The sequence below is a fragment of the Lotus japonicus genome, chromosome 4 (assembly GCF_012489685.1).
Source record: "Lotus japonicus ecotype B-129 chromosome 4, LjGifu_v1.2".
Taxonomy (NCBI): Eukaryota; Viridiplantae; Streptophyta; class Magnoliopsida; order Fabales; family Fabaceae; genus Lotus; species Lotus japonicus.
The window spans coordinates 33,143,890-33,159,829 of record NC_080044.1 but is presented as its reverse complement, the minus strand read 5'-3'; the positions used below and the strand labels follow the sequence as shown (position 1 = coordinate 33,159,829).

Genomic DNA, 15,940 nt, shown 5'->3' with positions numbered 1-15,940 from the left:
ATATTCTTGTGTTTGCAAACTTGAGGTTCTGTTCTTAATGCAAATTTCTTCTTTATTAATTCTCTTCATCTCTATTTCTGATCTAGGGTTTGCTTAATTCCGTAGTTTTAGAAATAAAAGTTGATGCATGTTCGCTTAGTTCATGTTAGTTCGTAGCTGTTTCTTAATCGCTTAGTTTAGGAAACTGTGAATTGATTTTCGCTTAGTTAATCAACTCTCACGAATTAGGGAAACAATAAGGAAGAATTAATCTTTTGTAACCAATGAAGGTTTGTTGCACTTGAATGTTATAATCCGATGACTAACACTTTCTTTTATCTGATTAAATCTCTTTTAAGTTTTGTTTGTTACTTTACAATCATATCAATCAAACCCCCTTTTTAATTGCTTTGTTTTACTCTATTATCAATTAATACTTCACCGAGTCCTTGTGAGATCGATCCTGGTGTTCAACACCTTGTACTGCATTCAAAGCAGAATACTTTGGCACGCACCCGCGACAGTGCGTTCGTCATTCCATCCACCACCTAGTCGATTCGACGGTTCCATTCATCATCTGGTTTGTCCGATCTATGGTTCCATCCACCATATATGATCGTCGGTTCCATCCACCAATCCCGTTTTTTGATGGTTCCATCCACCATCTCGGTCTGACCAATGGTTCCATCCACCATTCCTACTTCACCGATGGTTCCATCCACCATCTCATCGACCTTGATGGTTCCATCCACCATCTTGATCGACGCACTCCGTTCACTGGCTCCATCCGCCATCTCATCGACCTAGATGGTTCCATTCACCATCTTGATCGACGCACTCTGTTCACTCTCTCCATCCGCCATCCTTTCTTAGCCAATGGTTCCATCCACCATCTTTGCCAAGTAAGGAAAAACAAAATCGAGAGTGTAACATAGTCACACAAAACACCACAAAAACATAAGGAAGACATTGACTCGGTCAATGTTCTTCCCCGCCTCTATGACTCAATAATGAGCCTTCAGCACACCAAATCACATCACACACATAGCTAAACAAAATTCTAGCAAAGACTTGGGTTGCAAGGAAATCTCTTATTGAATATCATCAAGAAGTTACATCCTTGATTTTGGAATTAAAACAAAAGGTAGCGACCGCTACAACATGGATAAGTGGAATACAATTCCAATAAAAAAAAATAAACAAAGCCTCGAGTTCAAAATAAAGCGGTGACAAGGTCACTAACAAAACTAGCCCATTCCCGAGCTAGCTCCTCGGTGTTCTCAACTTCGTCAGCATTCAATCGGACGCTTTCCTCCTGCAGCATTAACGGTCGCTCCTGCTTCAACCCTTGGTGCCTTGCAATCCCTTGCCACGTGCCCTGGCTTATTGCAGTTAAAGCACACTCTATGGTCTTCCTTGCAGACATTAGCGTAGTGGCCTACTTTTCCGCACTTAAAGCAAGTCACCTCCTTCCCTTGGGCTTGGTTACCCTGACCTTCATAGGTTGCACCATTTGGTGTGTTCTGGCCCGTAACTCGATTGTTGCCTTGCTGGTAATCGTAAGGCTTCTCCTGAGATTGTTTCCCTTTTCTATGTCCTGCATGATCTTGACGGCTTGTCCTGATTGGCCCCCCGCTGTCGGACTTGCCTCTCTGGCGATTCTTCATCGACTCCACTTCACGAGCTTTCTCTACCAACTGTTGGAAAACTCTGATTCCCAATGGCCTCACAGACTCTTCTATGTCATTCCTCAAACCCCTCATGAATCGGTTGCATAGGTACGACTCATCCACTTGCACTTGGAAAAAGCGAAAGTGTTTGGACAGGGTCTCCAGTCTTGCAGCATATTCCCCTACAGTCATCAACCCCTGTCTCAGGTTGAGGAATTGATTCTCCATGTCTTCCCTGGCAGTCTCTGGGAAGTACTTCTCCATGAAAGCCCTTTTGAAAGACTCCCAAGTGATGGCCACATTGTTGGCGGTCATCAACTGTCTGGCACTCCTCCACCAGTACTCAGCGTCACCCTTCAGCATAAAGGTCGCCAATTTCACCTTCTCAGCATCAGGAGTGTGGAGAGCCTCAAAGATTTTCTCCATCTCCTGAATCCACAGATCAGCTTTCTCGAGTTCAACTTCGCCTTGGAACTTGGGTGGTCCATGGCGGTTGAAGTCAGTCCTCATACGGATCTGGTCCTGTGCCAGCTCCCTCTCAGCCCTCTGTGCCCTTCTAACATCCTCTTCAGCCCTCCTGGTGTTCTCTTCAGCTTCCCGCTGAAGCTGTGCTGCGGCTTGGGCAGCAGCAGTGGCAGCCTGCTGGGTCATCACCTGAGCCAGCTGTGCCATTGCTTGAGCAAGCTGAGCATTGGTTGGGTCCTGTCTCGGAGGCATGATGAAAATCCTGCTTGGAAATAGAACCACAACCCAATGTCAGTGCCCTCAATTAAAAGTAATATCTAAGTTATACAATAAATAATATATCTCAAGTATCACGGCAATGATACTATTTAGACAATCACAGCCAAGCAAACATCTTAGCACACAAGTCTACCCAATCTCACCGCGAAGCTTTGAAAACATCTTTATCAAAAACAAAAACACCAACGAGTTCGGAAACTCGTAAGCCCAAAACCCTTAGTGCTCTAGTTTATCAACCGGAGCTCTGATACCACAATGTAATGCCCCGATTTCTCGAGTGTCACACAGTAACCAATTAATCCAATTTTTGTAAAGAATTTTCGTCGATTCAATTATTAATCTTTGATTAATGACAAAGGTTCATTAATTGCGAAACTCTTGAAAGATTAACCTTTACAAATCTCGCGGAAGTAAACATCATCCCAAAACTTTTGATTAAATAAAATAAGTATGAAATATACATCTAAAACCAAAGTAAATTACATCAACTTTATTTATCCAAATGAAAGCAAAATAATTGTTCAGTGCTTCCCGAACTCAATACTCTCAACCCAAAGAGAAAATGGATGTCTCTCAACCCAAACCTATTCCTCGGCCTCTTCCTCTTTATCTTCTTCCTCTTCATCAGGAGTGTAGTCGTCATCCGGAAGTGGCTCGTCACGGAGTATCAGCTCCCAAGAATGGGTCGTCGCCGTTATCTTCACGACCATCTACCCCCCTCCCCAACAATTAACAAATAAACAAATAGTGCAAGGGTCAGGTCGCAAAAACAACATAATCACAAACATATCATAATACACATTAATCATTCGCTTATGGAATTAATTTTTATAACAGTTAGTCAGTTAAACTAACGCATCCTCACATCGCACAACCCACCAAAACTCCTTTGGCCAATCACATACATCCGCAGATGTATAAATCACGTGGATTCGCAATGATCCACAAACACAAGTCTCACGGTGACCGCAGTCAACCAAATCACGTGGAGCCGCAATGATCCACAAAATCTCCCTCGCGTGCAAGCTACCGTTTGTCTCTAACAACACCATCGTTCTCATGGTACATAGTCTCACCTAGACCTATGTTCCATTATTTCTCGTTTACTTGCAAGCGATTAATCTCATTCTCTTGGGTAAGGCTCTAACATTATCCTAGAGTCTTACACATGCATCGAATAAATATAACGATAGAACAATCACAGTCACATCGGGAATTACAACTAGGTGAGCGACCCTTTGTAACGAATTCTCTAATAAGCATAATACAACGCATATGCATACCCATAGTCATAATTTGCATGTCTTTCAAACACATAATCATGGCAAATAAATCAATCGAGGCGTCTAACAACTTGTGCAAGAAAACGAAAGAAAAGAATGGCCCGAAACCTCAAATCTAGGTTCGGCCGAACCATCAAAATGGCTCTAGGGTTATACAAAACTTTTTCTTTTCTTTCCCTTCATTCACATAAGCCTTAGTACAGCCCCAACCATCAATCCAAACACCCAAAATTTCCAGATTTGAACCATCATCAACAAACATCACTAACCATGTTGCAATAAGTGGAAAACAATTCAAATTAGCAAGTTATCTTATGAATTCCACATAAGATGATAGATCCATGGCAATGGCAACAAATATAGATTAGAAAGCATGGTATTTTCAAGCAAAAGTCCAGCAAGCACCATGATCATAAAACTTATGCAAAAGAGATCAAGATCATGGTTTTTCTCATGGCAAAACTTGGCAAATATCCTAAGCAAACTACCCAACCTAGACCAGCCCTTACCTTTGTCAAAGTTGATGAAAAACAGAGGTTTTTGGATATGAAAGGTGAGCAAAGGCTGCTGTCCAAGGTCCCTCTTCACCTCCCCTAATCGATCTCTCCCTCTCTCGCACGGTGGTCGGCGGCGGCAAGCAATGGTGCAGCGGCGACGGCTCCCTCTTCTTCCTCTCTTTCTCTCTTCTGTTTTTTTCTTACGTGAGTGGTGTATGGGTGCACTTCTATTTCTGCATGAGAACGAAATAAGGGTTTCCTCCCCCCCTTCACCCCAATCAACTTGCGGCTACACTATAGATGGGACCACAATGTAACGCCCCAATTTCTCGAGTGTCACACAGTAACCAATCACGTGTATTTTCATAAAGAATTTTCGTCGTTCAATTATTAATCTTTGATTAATGACAAAGGTTCATTAATTGCGAAACTCTTGAAAGATTAACCTTTACAAATCTCGCGGAAGTAAACATCATCCCAAAACTTTTGAATTAAATAAAATAAGTATGAAATATACATCTAAAACCAAAGTAGATTACATCAACTTTATTTATCCAAATGAAAGCAAAATAATTGTTCAATGCTTCCCGAACTCGGTACTCCCAACCCAAAGAGAAAATGGATGTCTCTCAACCCAAACCTATTCCTTGGCCTCTTCCTCTTTATCTTCTTCCTCTTCATCAGGAGTGTAGTCGTCATCCGGTAGTGGCTCGTCACGGAGTATCAGCTCCCAAGAATGGGTCGTCGCCGTTATCTTCACGACCATCTACCCCCCCACAAATAACAAATAAACAAGTAGCGCAAGGGTCAGGTCGCAAACAAGATAATCATAAGCATATCATAAAGGACAATAATCATTTGCTTATGAAATTAAGTTTTATGACAATTAGTCAGTTAGACTAGCGCATCCTCACATCACACAACCCACCAAACCTTCCTTGGCCAATATCGATCATCCGCAGATGTACAAATTACGTGAAGCTGCAATACTTCACAAAATCTCATGGTGACCGCAGTCAACCAAATCACGTGGAGCCGCAATGATCCACAAAATTCTCCCTCGCGTGCAAGCCCATCGTTCTCATGGACCATAGTCTACACCGACCTATGTTCCATTAATCACATTTTCACGTTTTACTTGCAAGCGAGTTATTTCTCTTTCTCTTATATTGAGGCTCTAAGTCAAGTCTTCCTAGAGTCTTTTATTCTCTTCACAACACTAAAGATAGCAACACAACATTCACAGTGCACAAAAGGGAATTACGGCTAGGTGAGCGACCCTTTTGTACAAATAACCAATTAAACAGTGTGAAATCTTTTAAGAATAGCCATATACATAAAAACATGCATATTATGTCACAACAACACCACAAGGCAAGTACCAAGGCTCATGAAATCAAGCTTAACAGCATATAACTCACAGCATCTCCTAAACACATGTTCCTAAACAAAACTTCAACACATTTTCGCAACTCAACATATTGACAGCAGAAACAACTTTCACAAAAACAGACTCACATAATGTATCTTTCAACCAAAAATCACGTATCATACCTTTCTGGAAAGCTATTTTAAATATCTACAACTCTCTAGTTAAACACTCGTTCATTTGAGTCCCATAATTAGGTGATATTAGGCTTTAAAGTTTCTGTCCGACACAGGGAAAAACAGCAGGTATGACAGTTACCCAAAACGACCTACAACACACAATACTAGACCAAAATTTATGATCTTTGTATGCCTGGAAAGATCTTTCGAAGATATACAATTTGTATGTTAATCATTTCTTTATTTGACGACCAGAAACAAGTGAAAATAGGACCTGAAGTTTACTGTCCAGCACAGAAATCTGACAGAGAATGCATTTGCCATCAATTTCGTTTTAGCCATTCTATTCTAAGGGTTCTAAGTCATCTTCCAGCATCAAATATAGTAACATGTTCACAGTGTAACCCAATATGACATGGAAAAAGTCCAGCACACATCGCATATTCAAAACCTCAAGCACATCAATCAAGTTCATACATAAAATCATGTCAAAGCATGGCAATATGGCATAGACATGCTACCCAACTCCTAGGACCAGCCCTTACCTTGGCTAACTTGGTGAAAAGGAAAAGGTTTTGGTGAAGAAAAGGTCCAAGAACGCTGCTGTCCACGTCCCCTCACTCTCCCTCGCAGCTCTCTCTCTCTCTCTCGCAAGGTTCTCCCTCTCGCGCGTGCGTCACTGGCGGTGGTGGCGGCTTGATCGGCGTCGTCTCTCTCTTGCTGTCTCTCAGGTTTTCACGTGGAGCTATATGGTTTCTGTTCTTGTTCAGAATGAGGGAAAGAAAATAGGGTTTTCCCCTTAATCCCATGCAAACCACAAGTGGGCTAGGGTTTGGTTTTCCCTTTTCAAGCCCAAATCTCATCACCTTTGACCGAATTATTTAAAAACTCTAACCAGGTCTTATTTAATTAAAAACTTACTCTTTTTAATTAAATAACCTAACCAAATTCGGAATTAAAATAAAAATGCACAAATTAATTCGCTGGCACTTTACTGCCAGAACCACACTCGGTAAAATTCGAATATCTCGAGCTATAGGGGTCGGAATGACCTGATTCCACTTCGGGAATTTTCTACACGTAAAGAGCTACAACTGTTATGAAGGACGTTTTCCCAAATGAGGTCGTTAAGACCCTCTAAAAATTCACACAAGTTGACAGTTGTAATCTGTCAAAACTCAAACTTAGCCAAAAGTCTTATTTTATTCAATCTATCACTTAAGCATTACATAAGTAAGTCTAGGGTCTTACATTTTAAGTCGTTGCTGGAATGAAAATTAGCATATGCATGAGCATGTAGTCTAACTGGACTCTAGTTGGACTTGTTTATGCTTTTGGCTTTATTACTCTATCTGCTAGTTGTTTACCTATATAACATGAGCCTAAGACTGCAAATGATGTATTAGAATTGACGACCTTATTACTGTGATGTTATGGCAATCATGTTACATGTTATATGCGTTGTTTGGGAGTTGACCCTTGCTTATTTGACTATGTGCTTCATGGGCGCCTAACGCCAGAGAATGATAGACCGCGCCGAGAAAGTACTATATGATTGAGGACGTGTTCAAGGGAAAGGTGGATGTCAGGCATAGAACTATGTATGTGTCTTAGTGGTATTATGGTTTTGGGTTAATACTTGGGGGTGAGCCGAGTTTTCTTGTAGGGTTTGAACCTAACCTAGAGACCTTCTTTTTGTATTGGCTCAGGAGTGGTCGAGCATTAGTTTACCCTTATGTCTTTCAAATTGAAGGAGTCATTTGTAATCAAGATTTTATTAATAAAATGGAATTATCCAGTCCATTTACTCCTTCAGTTGTCAGTTTTTTTAATTCGGCAAAATTCACCCATATTTTTTGGAAAGGTTACTAAAGTGACCCTCGTGAAAATCGGGGCGTTACATTGTGGTATCAGAGCTTTGGTTGCGAGTACCAGAGCTTGTCGGGGAATAGGTCTGTCGAGTTAAGTTGTGATATTAGTTTTATAAGATACCAATGAGGTGAAAGTTACTATGTCGCTTCCCAAGGGTTCGGGATATGTCCTGCATAATATGTGAGGTTTTAATCGAGAGCCTAAGTCGGAATGAATCCCTGAGATGGCTTTTGGAGGAAACATGCTAAGGTTAGAAAGTGAGATTTACTAAGTTGAATTGGAATCATAGGGTTAAGATTGACCTTGTGAGTTGAGAATCGTGTTCGAATAAGAGATTTTGTGGTTGTAGTTGTGGCGATTAGAGTTGAATCTTTGAAGATTAAAGATCTGAGGATGAAATGTCAAGTTAAGTTCCTTGAGGTATAGTATAAGAGTGGTCTTAAAGTAAATGAATTCGGAGTTGTGCAGAGTGTTAGGACTTGAGATAAGTCTGTGATTCGATTTGTAACTAAGTGGAAGATTAATTAATGGTCAGTATGAGGATCGTTTCAAAAATGGAGATGACGTTAATGGATTAATAGATTTCAAGATGATAATCTTCTTTTAAGTTGTTGATTGATGGATGTTGGAGGTGAGATTGTTGGCTGACGAAGCCATGTGATGAGAATTGAATGATATTAACATGACGGTAGATGGACGTGTGTGTTATGGTTGAGTTGTTGATGTGAGAGCATGCCGATACCTGTAAGGTCGTGCATGATGGCGATTCAGTTAGGTTGTGGATCATGGCGCCTATAGAACTAGAATGAGCGTGATATCTAGGTCTATTTGAGGATGATTGATAGATATTTAAGTGTTATTTTTTGTCTTGTATGTCACCTTTGAGGTGAATTTACTTAATGTCTCTCATGTTTTGGGATGCGTGCTGATGCTACTAGTAAGTTGGAAGATAATGTGATGGGATGGTATCCCTATGCTTTCTCTGACTTATAGTTTCGAGGGCGAAACTATTTTAAGGGGGGTAGTAATGTAAGATCCAAATAAATTAAGCGTTTAATTAACTAGTTATTTATCGGCTTAAGGGCGATGAGCGCTATTTATTGTGTCTTGTGTGTTTATATAATTATGATTTTGTTATTAATATTATTATATCACCAAAAAAAAAAAAAAAGAGAAAAAGTTGAAAGAATGGAAAGTCACGAAGATGACTAAAATAAAAGGAAAAATGTGTGAGGAGGATAGTCACGTAAGTGACTAGAACATAAGTAATATATTTTGTTAACACTTCTACATTTGATCACTTAAACTTGCTCAAAGTGATCTTAAAATACATTATAGAGTTCCTCATAATTTTTAGGGTAGTGATTTATCTTCCTCATATTTTTTCTATAGCTCTATGAGTTAAATCTTATACTACCAAAATCATCTCATAAAAATATTATATAACTTCAGCATCTTCAGATTTTTTTTCCTTGCGTGGCAGATAACCACGTTGTCCATCAATCCTTAAGCATGACACATGAATTCAATTGCTGAATCATTTTTCATTCTCTTGAGAGCACATACTCTACCATCTATCACAACTTGCACCTCCAACTCTAGCTCTCATGAACCACATAGCTCACGCATTCACTTTTCCCTCATATTTATCCACATTTCTGATTTCTTCACCAAGAAGTTTGATTATTTTATTTTCTTTGGAAGCCTATAAAAGGCAAGGCACGTACTGAAATTTTTTCTATCAGTGCAACACACACACAAAGCCATACTCGCAGACAATATCCACAATAGGATTATCTATGTGAGTCAATGCTATTTGAGAGAGTCAGTTTTTGGTATAAATTATGGAGCTTTTGGCAGCAGGGCTAGGATCTTGAAGCTTATCATTTACGAAAGAGATTAAATTTTTTAAGGTAAGGGCACTCGGTCTAGACTTGTCTGCATGTGATTGTGCTATATAATTCTTGTTTATATTATGTTTGTTGGTTAAAACTTGATGATGCAAGTATTTCTATATGATGTATTACACTTGAAATCATATTATTATGCTTTGGCGTATGAATTAAATATTGTGATTTATGAAAAATTTGAGATGTGAGCGTTGGCAAGAGATGGCTTTGCCAGTGGTCAACCGGATACTCAATAAGGAGTTATTTTTTATAAGTTCGGACTGTGAGGATGACGGTTCCGATGTTGTGTTGACTAACCGCATGGCATTATGCATGTTTTGTTGTGGTTCGGAACCGGTTAGGTTGAACCACAATATGAAACTCTGCCAAGGTATAACGACATTTCCGAAGAAGTGACAAAATAAAAGCGACGGTGCGTTATTAAGATTAACCCCAATTGTGGAGTCGTGCGAGTGATTCGACGACGGTGCGTTAGTGTAGACTAACCCCAATTGTGGAGTCGTATTTTGTCCCACCTTCTTTTAAGTCGTTGCTGGCATTAAAATTAGCATATGCATGAGCATGTAGTCTAACTGGACTCTAGGTGGACTTGTTTATGCTTTTGGCTTTATTACTCTATATGCTAGTTGTTTACCTATATAACATGAGCCTGAGATTGCAAATGATGTATTAGAATTGACGACCTTATTACTGTGATGTTATGGCAATCCTGTTACATGTTATATGCGTTGTTTGGGAGTTGACCCTTGCTTATTTGACTATGTGCTGCATGGGCGCCTAACGCTAGAGAATGATAGACCGCGCCGAGAAAGTACTATATGATTGAGGACGTGTTCAAGGGATAGGCGGATGTCAGGCATAGAACTATGTATGTGTCATAGTGGTATTATGGTTTTGGGTTAATACTTGGGGGTGAGCCGAGTTTTCTTGTAGGGTTCAAACCTAACCTAAAGACCTTTTTGTATTGGCTCATGAGTGGTCGAGCATTAGTTTACCCTTATGTCTTTCAAATTGAAGGAGTCATTTGTAATCAAGATTTTATTAATAAAATGGAATTATCCAGTCCATTTACTCCTTCAGTTGTCAGTTTTTTTAATTCGGCAAAATTCACCCACATTTTTTGGAAAGGTTACTAAAGTGACCCTCCTGAAAATCGGGGCGTTACATTCCCCAGAATCAACTCTTTAGGATGTGAGGCAATGATTCTGCTCTTCTTCTGAAGCTGTTGATCAGAGGGACCAGCTTCCTCTGGATCATCTGCCTCTGGCTCAGCTTGCTCTGGAGCTTTGCCTTTATCAGAAACAGTTATGCTCATATCTGCAAACTTATCAGCTAGCTTTGTCTTGTCAGAGTCAAGCTTATCATCAAATCTAACATGAATAGATTCCTCAATAGTTTTAGCATCAGTATTATAAATTCTAAAACCTTTAGAACGATCAGAGTAACCAAGTAATAGAAATTTAGAAGATTTAGAGTCAAATTTATGCAATCTATCCTTAGTATTCAGAACATAGCAAACACAACCAAAAGGATGGAAATAATAAATGTTGGGCTTTATATTCTTTCACAATTCATAAGGAGTCTTATTCAGAATTGGTCTGATAGAGATTTTGTTCTGAATGTAACATGATGTGTTTACTGCCTCGGCCCAGAAGTGCTTTGTCATGTCAGTTTCTTGAAGCATGGTTCTAGCCATCTCTTGGAGAGTTCTATTCTTCCTCTCAACAACACCATTTTGTTGAGGAGTTATAGGACAAGAGAAATCATGTGATATCCCGTAGGAATCAAACAGACTCTCAAACTTGTCATTCTCAAACTCTCCACCATGATCACTTCTGACACGCACAATCCTGCAACCCTTCTCATTTTACACTTGGGCAACAAAGGTAGAGAACACAGAATGAGACTCATCCTTGCGAGATAAGAATTTTACCCATGTCCAACGGCTATAGTCGTCAACAATGACCATCCCATATCTCTTGCCACCTATAGACTCAGTTTTCACTGGTCCAAACAGGTCGATATGCAGAAGTTCCAACGGCTTTGAGGTGGAAACAACATTCTTTGCCTTAAACGGGACTTTTGTAAATTTTCCTTTCTCACATGCTTCACAAAGAGCGTCTGAAGAAAACTTCATAGTGGATAAGCCCCTGACAAGGTCAAGCTTACTCAGCTGAGAAATCTTTCTCATACTGGCATGCCCTAACCGTCTATGTCATAGCCATTGCTCCTCATTAACAGAAAGAAGACACTTTACTTTCTGAGTTTCCAACTCAGATAATCTGATCTTATAAGTGTTATTCCGCCTCTTGCTGTTAAAAATAATATCATAACCCTTGTCAGCTAATTGACTTATTGACAATAAGTTATGATTTAAACCATCTACCAACAGAACATTATCAATGCATGGACTATTATCAATACCAATAGTACCGGAACCAACAATTTTACCCTTCTCATTGCCACCAAAGCCAACTTCGCCTCCAGGCTTAAGTTTTAGCTCTTGGAACATACGCCTTTCTCCCGTCATGTGTCGCGAGCATCCACTGTCCAGATACCTTGATTGGTGTTTCAGTGGAGAAATCAAGGATATCTGCAACATAGATAATCTTATCCTTAGGTACCCACTTTCTGGGTCCTTTCTTGTTAGTTACCTCAGAGGTTCTGACAACCTTGGGTTTCTCAACATGATAACGTAAAGGAATTTGAGCATGATATTTAGACATGGAGAAGGTTCCATTTTTGAGAGGGAGGTCAGTAACTTTATCAGGCAATGGTTCAGGCAATATAGTACCAGAGGGTAGAAAATGTTCATACAAGGATTTTGCCTTAGGCATAGGAGGCTCATTTCTACTGGGTATAGAATAGCCAATGCCATACATTTCATTTCTGCTTACGCCATAGATCATTGAAGCCATTAAGCTTTTGTCTACGCTTTTAGCCAGGAATCTTTGAACGGATTTTTCATATTTAGATTCATTCTTACTATCAGAGGCATCACAAGCAATAACTTCTTCTAACTTAACAATCTGATTTTTTAGCACAGAGTTAGAGTTTACTAAAGCATGATTACTTACTTTTAATTCAGAAATACTTTTCTCATGTTCAGTAGAAGTCTTAGAAACAGCAGAGAAATCCTTTTTCAACTTTTTATGCTTAGTCAAGAGAGAGTTATATTTATCCATAATTTCAGACAAAGCATCTTTAAGTTCAGAGGTTGAGAAAGAAGCGAATACCTCATTTTCATTCTCAGAGTTTAGATCTTCCTCTGATGCAGGTTCAGAGTAGGTTGCATCTTTTGACTCTACTTCTTTGTTCTTGACAATAGCCATGAGTCCTTCAACAACTTCTCCATCAGAGTCAACTTCTTCTGACTTTAAGTCATCAAAAGTCACCATCAAAACTTTCTTAGCTTTGAGATGCTTCTTTGGCTTCTTGTCCTTTTTCAGCTTTGGACAATCACTTTGGACAACGTTAGAGTACCATAATTGTTCATACACAATAATTAACATGTAATCATCAAAACATAGAGTTGTACTACATGATCAAATCTTGATCTTACACAATGCACATTCTAATTTTTTAAGATCGTGTTGAAATTAACTAAAAGGAGACAATAAAATATTGAAGCTTATAATAAGTTCATAATTAAACTTGCCTTAGATTCTATTCCAAAACAAAAAAACCTGTCTTAGCTTTCATCAAATTCAAAGTAACTAAAATCATATGAAAAATAACGTAACAAAATAAAGAAGATGGCCACCGGTATCATTTCACTCATGAAGAGGATAGAGCACCTGTCCAATAAAGAGGATGGTTCCCGTCAAATTTTCTCTAATAAAGAAGAGAAAAGGGTGGTCGGCTACAAAATCTATCTTTTTTGAATAAAAATGCATTCCACAGCCTTCCGTCATAGTAGCAGTGGCTGCTGCAGCTTCGGTGCCTACTTCATTTACTTCAATGAAAGACTTTTGTGAAACATTTAGTTTTTCTAGAGACATAAGAGGGTCCACCATTTTTGTAAAATCTGCATATTCAGAGAAAGGCAAAACCAATCCCATCCTTTTCAGCACATCAGAAAAGCCGAGTTCGAAAGAAAACTTGAATCTTGGAATCATGAAGTCACCTACTTCCACTATTTTATGAGGAAGATGACGTTCCAAGAAACCAGATTCAGAAGTAACTTGCTCGACCAAAGCTGGCAGCCCATCATTGGCATCCGGAAGGAAAATACACATAGAGAAATGGTGGTTATCTCGGCCATACTTATAAGGAAGACTAAGTACTTTAAAACCATTAAAAACACCAATACACTGGTCCTTCATGCTCGTCATGAAGGAAACCTTGATTAGGGTGTCATTAAGAAGATGAAAATCATAGTCGTTTGTGATTGAAGCATCGAACATCTCTCTCCATGTACCTTTGAAATACAGTGCATTTGCTAAGATCAGTCTTGTGAAGCTGTTAACTGAGCCACAAGGAAGAAGGTCCTTGATAAGGTCATTTGTCTTTCTTTCAGCCCATAAATTAACTTCATTCCTCACTTCAGCAAGCTTCAAAACCACCATCAAATTTGAAATCAGTTATGCAAATACGATTCGTTGAATTTTTTTTTAAATCGTATATATAAGTATTTCAATAGAATAGTTTTATTTTTTTACTAATCGTATTTTCACATGTTTACCAGAAAACCAAAGGATGTTAGGAAGTCCCAAAATAAAACATACAATGAGTCAATAATCCATCTCAATTGGGCTTATCAAATTAGGGTATGAGTATGTAGTACTCCTTTTAATACATCCATTGCCTTATAAAAAAAAACAAATTAGGTTATGAAGTCCCAAAATAAAAAATGCAAGTCACTCACCTTGTTCCGGAAATCAACCGAGGATAAAGTGGCCTTGTAATCCGTGGTCACAAGTTGTTTGAAGGAAGGGTGAAGAGAAAATGATTCATCAACCCACAAACCATTGGCGAAACGGAGGTGAGGGCTGCCAACAGGAGCAGCATCGCGGAGCATGAAGGAGGCGAGTTGAGATGCGAAGGAGTTTAGGTCATCCGAGGATTTGGCTTGGAGGAGTGAGAAACTCATGAAGCGTGGTGTCATCTGAACCCACGGTGAGGGCGCTAAGCACAGTGTAAAGCGAGAAGGGTGAAAACACCACGTTCTTGTCCTTATTCAAGAGTAAATTATTTACGACGCTTAGCGCACAATCAGTGTGGCTACTTGTCAATGTTTCAAATTGTGGCTGTTGTTGTGACCAGATGGAAACTCTAGATGTTCGTGGACGGAAATTTATGGTGCTACAATTACGATCGCGAGGAACTCTGAAACCTTGATTTGGGAATAGTAATCCCTGCTGAAAACCTTTGTTAACCATGCTTGTGGCTGAAGCCGCCATTATCAGGATTTGACTTTTAGAATGACAGAGGGGTGATTAACATTGTTGAATAAATAGGTTTTGAAGTGAAAAAATTTCCTAGCACCATCAGTTTTTATTGAAATTTAAAAATTTTTTTAACGTATTGAAATTTAAATCGAATCTAATACAATTTCTTTTTTGGTTACTGTATCTGGTACAATTTAATCTAAAAAGTTGATTGAGATATATTATTTTGTTATTCTTCCAATCAAAAAATTTCACTTTTGGTTTTGTGTTTGCACGTCATTTTTTTTTGAAGTGTCATTGTTATTGTTATTGATTGTTTTTTGTGACATTGTTTTTGTCAATCGATTAAATTGAAGATTAATAGGTAACGAATATTTTTTTTGAAAGTAATAGGTAACGAATTTGACGCTGTAAAAGATTACAGAATCAAATGGTATATTTATCTTCTTTTTATTATGAATAAAGGGAGGAACTAACATAAGCAAATAAAGGAGAAGCAAGTAAAGAGAGAAGAGAGCATATTCCATTTTCGATGTAGAATTTCTCATATTCAGATTTGGACAATGAAACCGGAACGGGTTAAAAACATATTCCATTTTGTCAATCAATGACCAATTTATAACCAAACAACTATGCAATATCCTTTTACATCTTTGGGGTATAGACTTTAAGTCCAAAGAATCTTATATTTTTGCAAATGAATTGCTTCTTTATATGTTGGCCAACCCCACCCTTTATTATGGGTTCAATATTCTCGTACTTATAATATTGAGCGCTACGTCATCTGTCGACAATTTTTCAAGTTCTTGGTTCCTTGTTTCAACTTGTAGAGATATAATCGATTGAGATCTCTTTGTATCAATAATAACAGGTACCTGAACCTCTTCATGAGGTTTAAATAATTTTCGTAATCACTACACTTTTCATGATAATTTTCCTCATAACAAGACCATCTTCCTTCTCTAAGATTTATCTTTGGAACCAAGTTTAGACATGTCTTAGCCTAATAAAATTTCAATAGAGAAGGACATTTGCAGCATAAAGGAA

The 15,940-nt window shown here is 38.8% G+C and overlaps 1 protein-coding gene and 1 pseudogene across 1 annotated transcript; both read right to left on the bottom strand.

The window, feature by feature from the left end:
* Positions 1-1,268: 1,268 nt before the first annotated feature.
* On the bottom strand, positions 1,269-2,366 carry LOC130712642 (uncharacterized). The gene has a single exon (XM_057562464.1). The coding sequence runs from the start codon at positions 2,364-2,366 to the stop codon at positions 1,269-1,271; it is 1,098 nt and encodes a 365-aa protein (XP_057418447.1).
* A 10,910-nt stretch (positions 2,367-13,276) lies between these two features.
* LOC130712641 (serpin-ZX-like) lies at positions 13,277-14,905 on the bottom strand (annotated as a pseudogene).
* Between the last annotated feature and the right edge of the window lie 1,035 nt (positions 14,906-15,940).

Excerpts from the sequence above, each read along its gene's own strand:
- LOC130712642 (XM_057562464.1), bottom strand. The coding sequence starts at position 2,366 with ATGCCTCCGAGACAGGACCCAACCAATGCTCAGCTTGCTCAAGCAATG.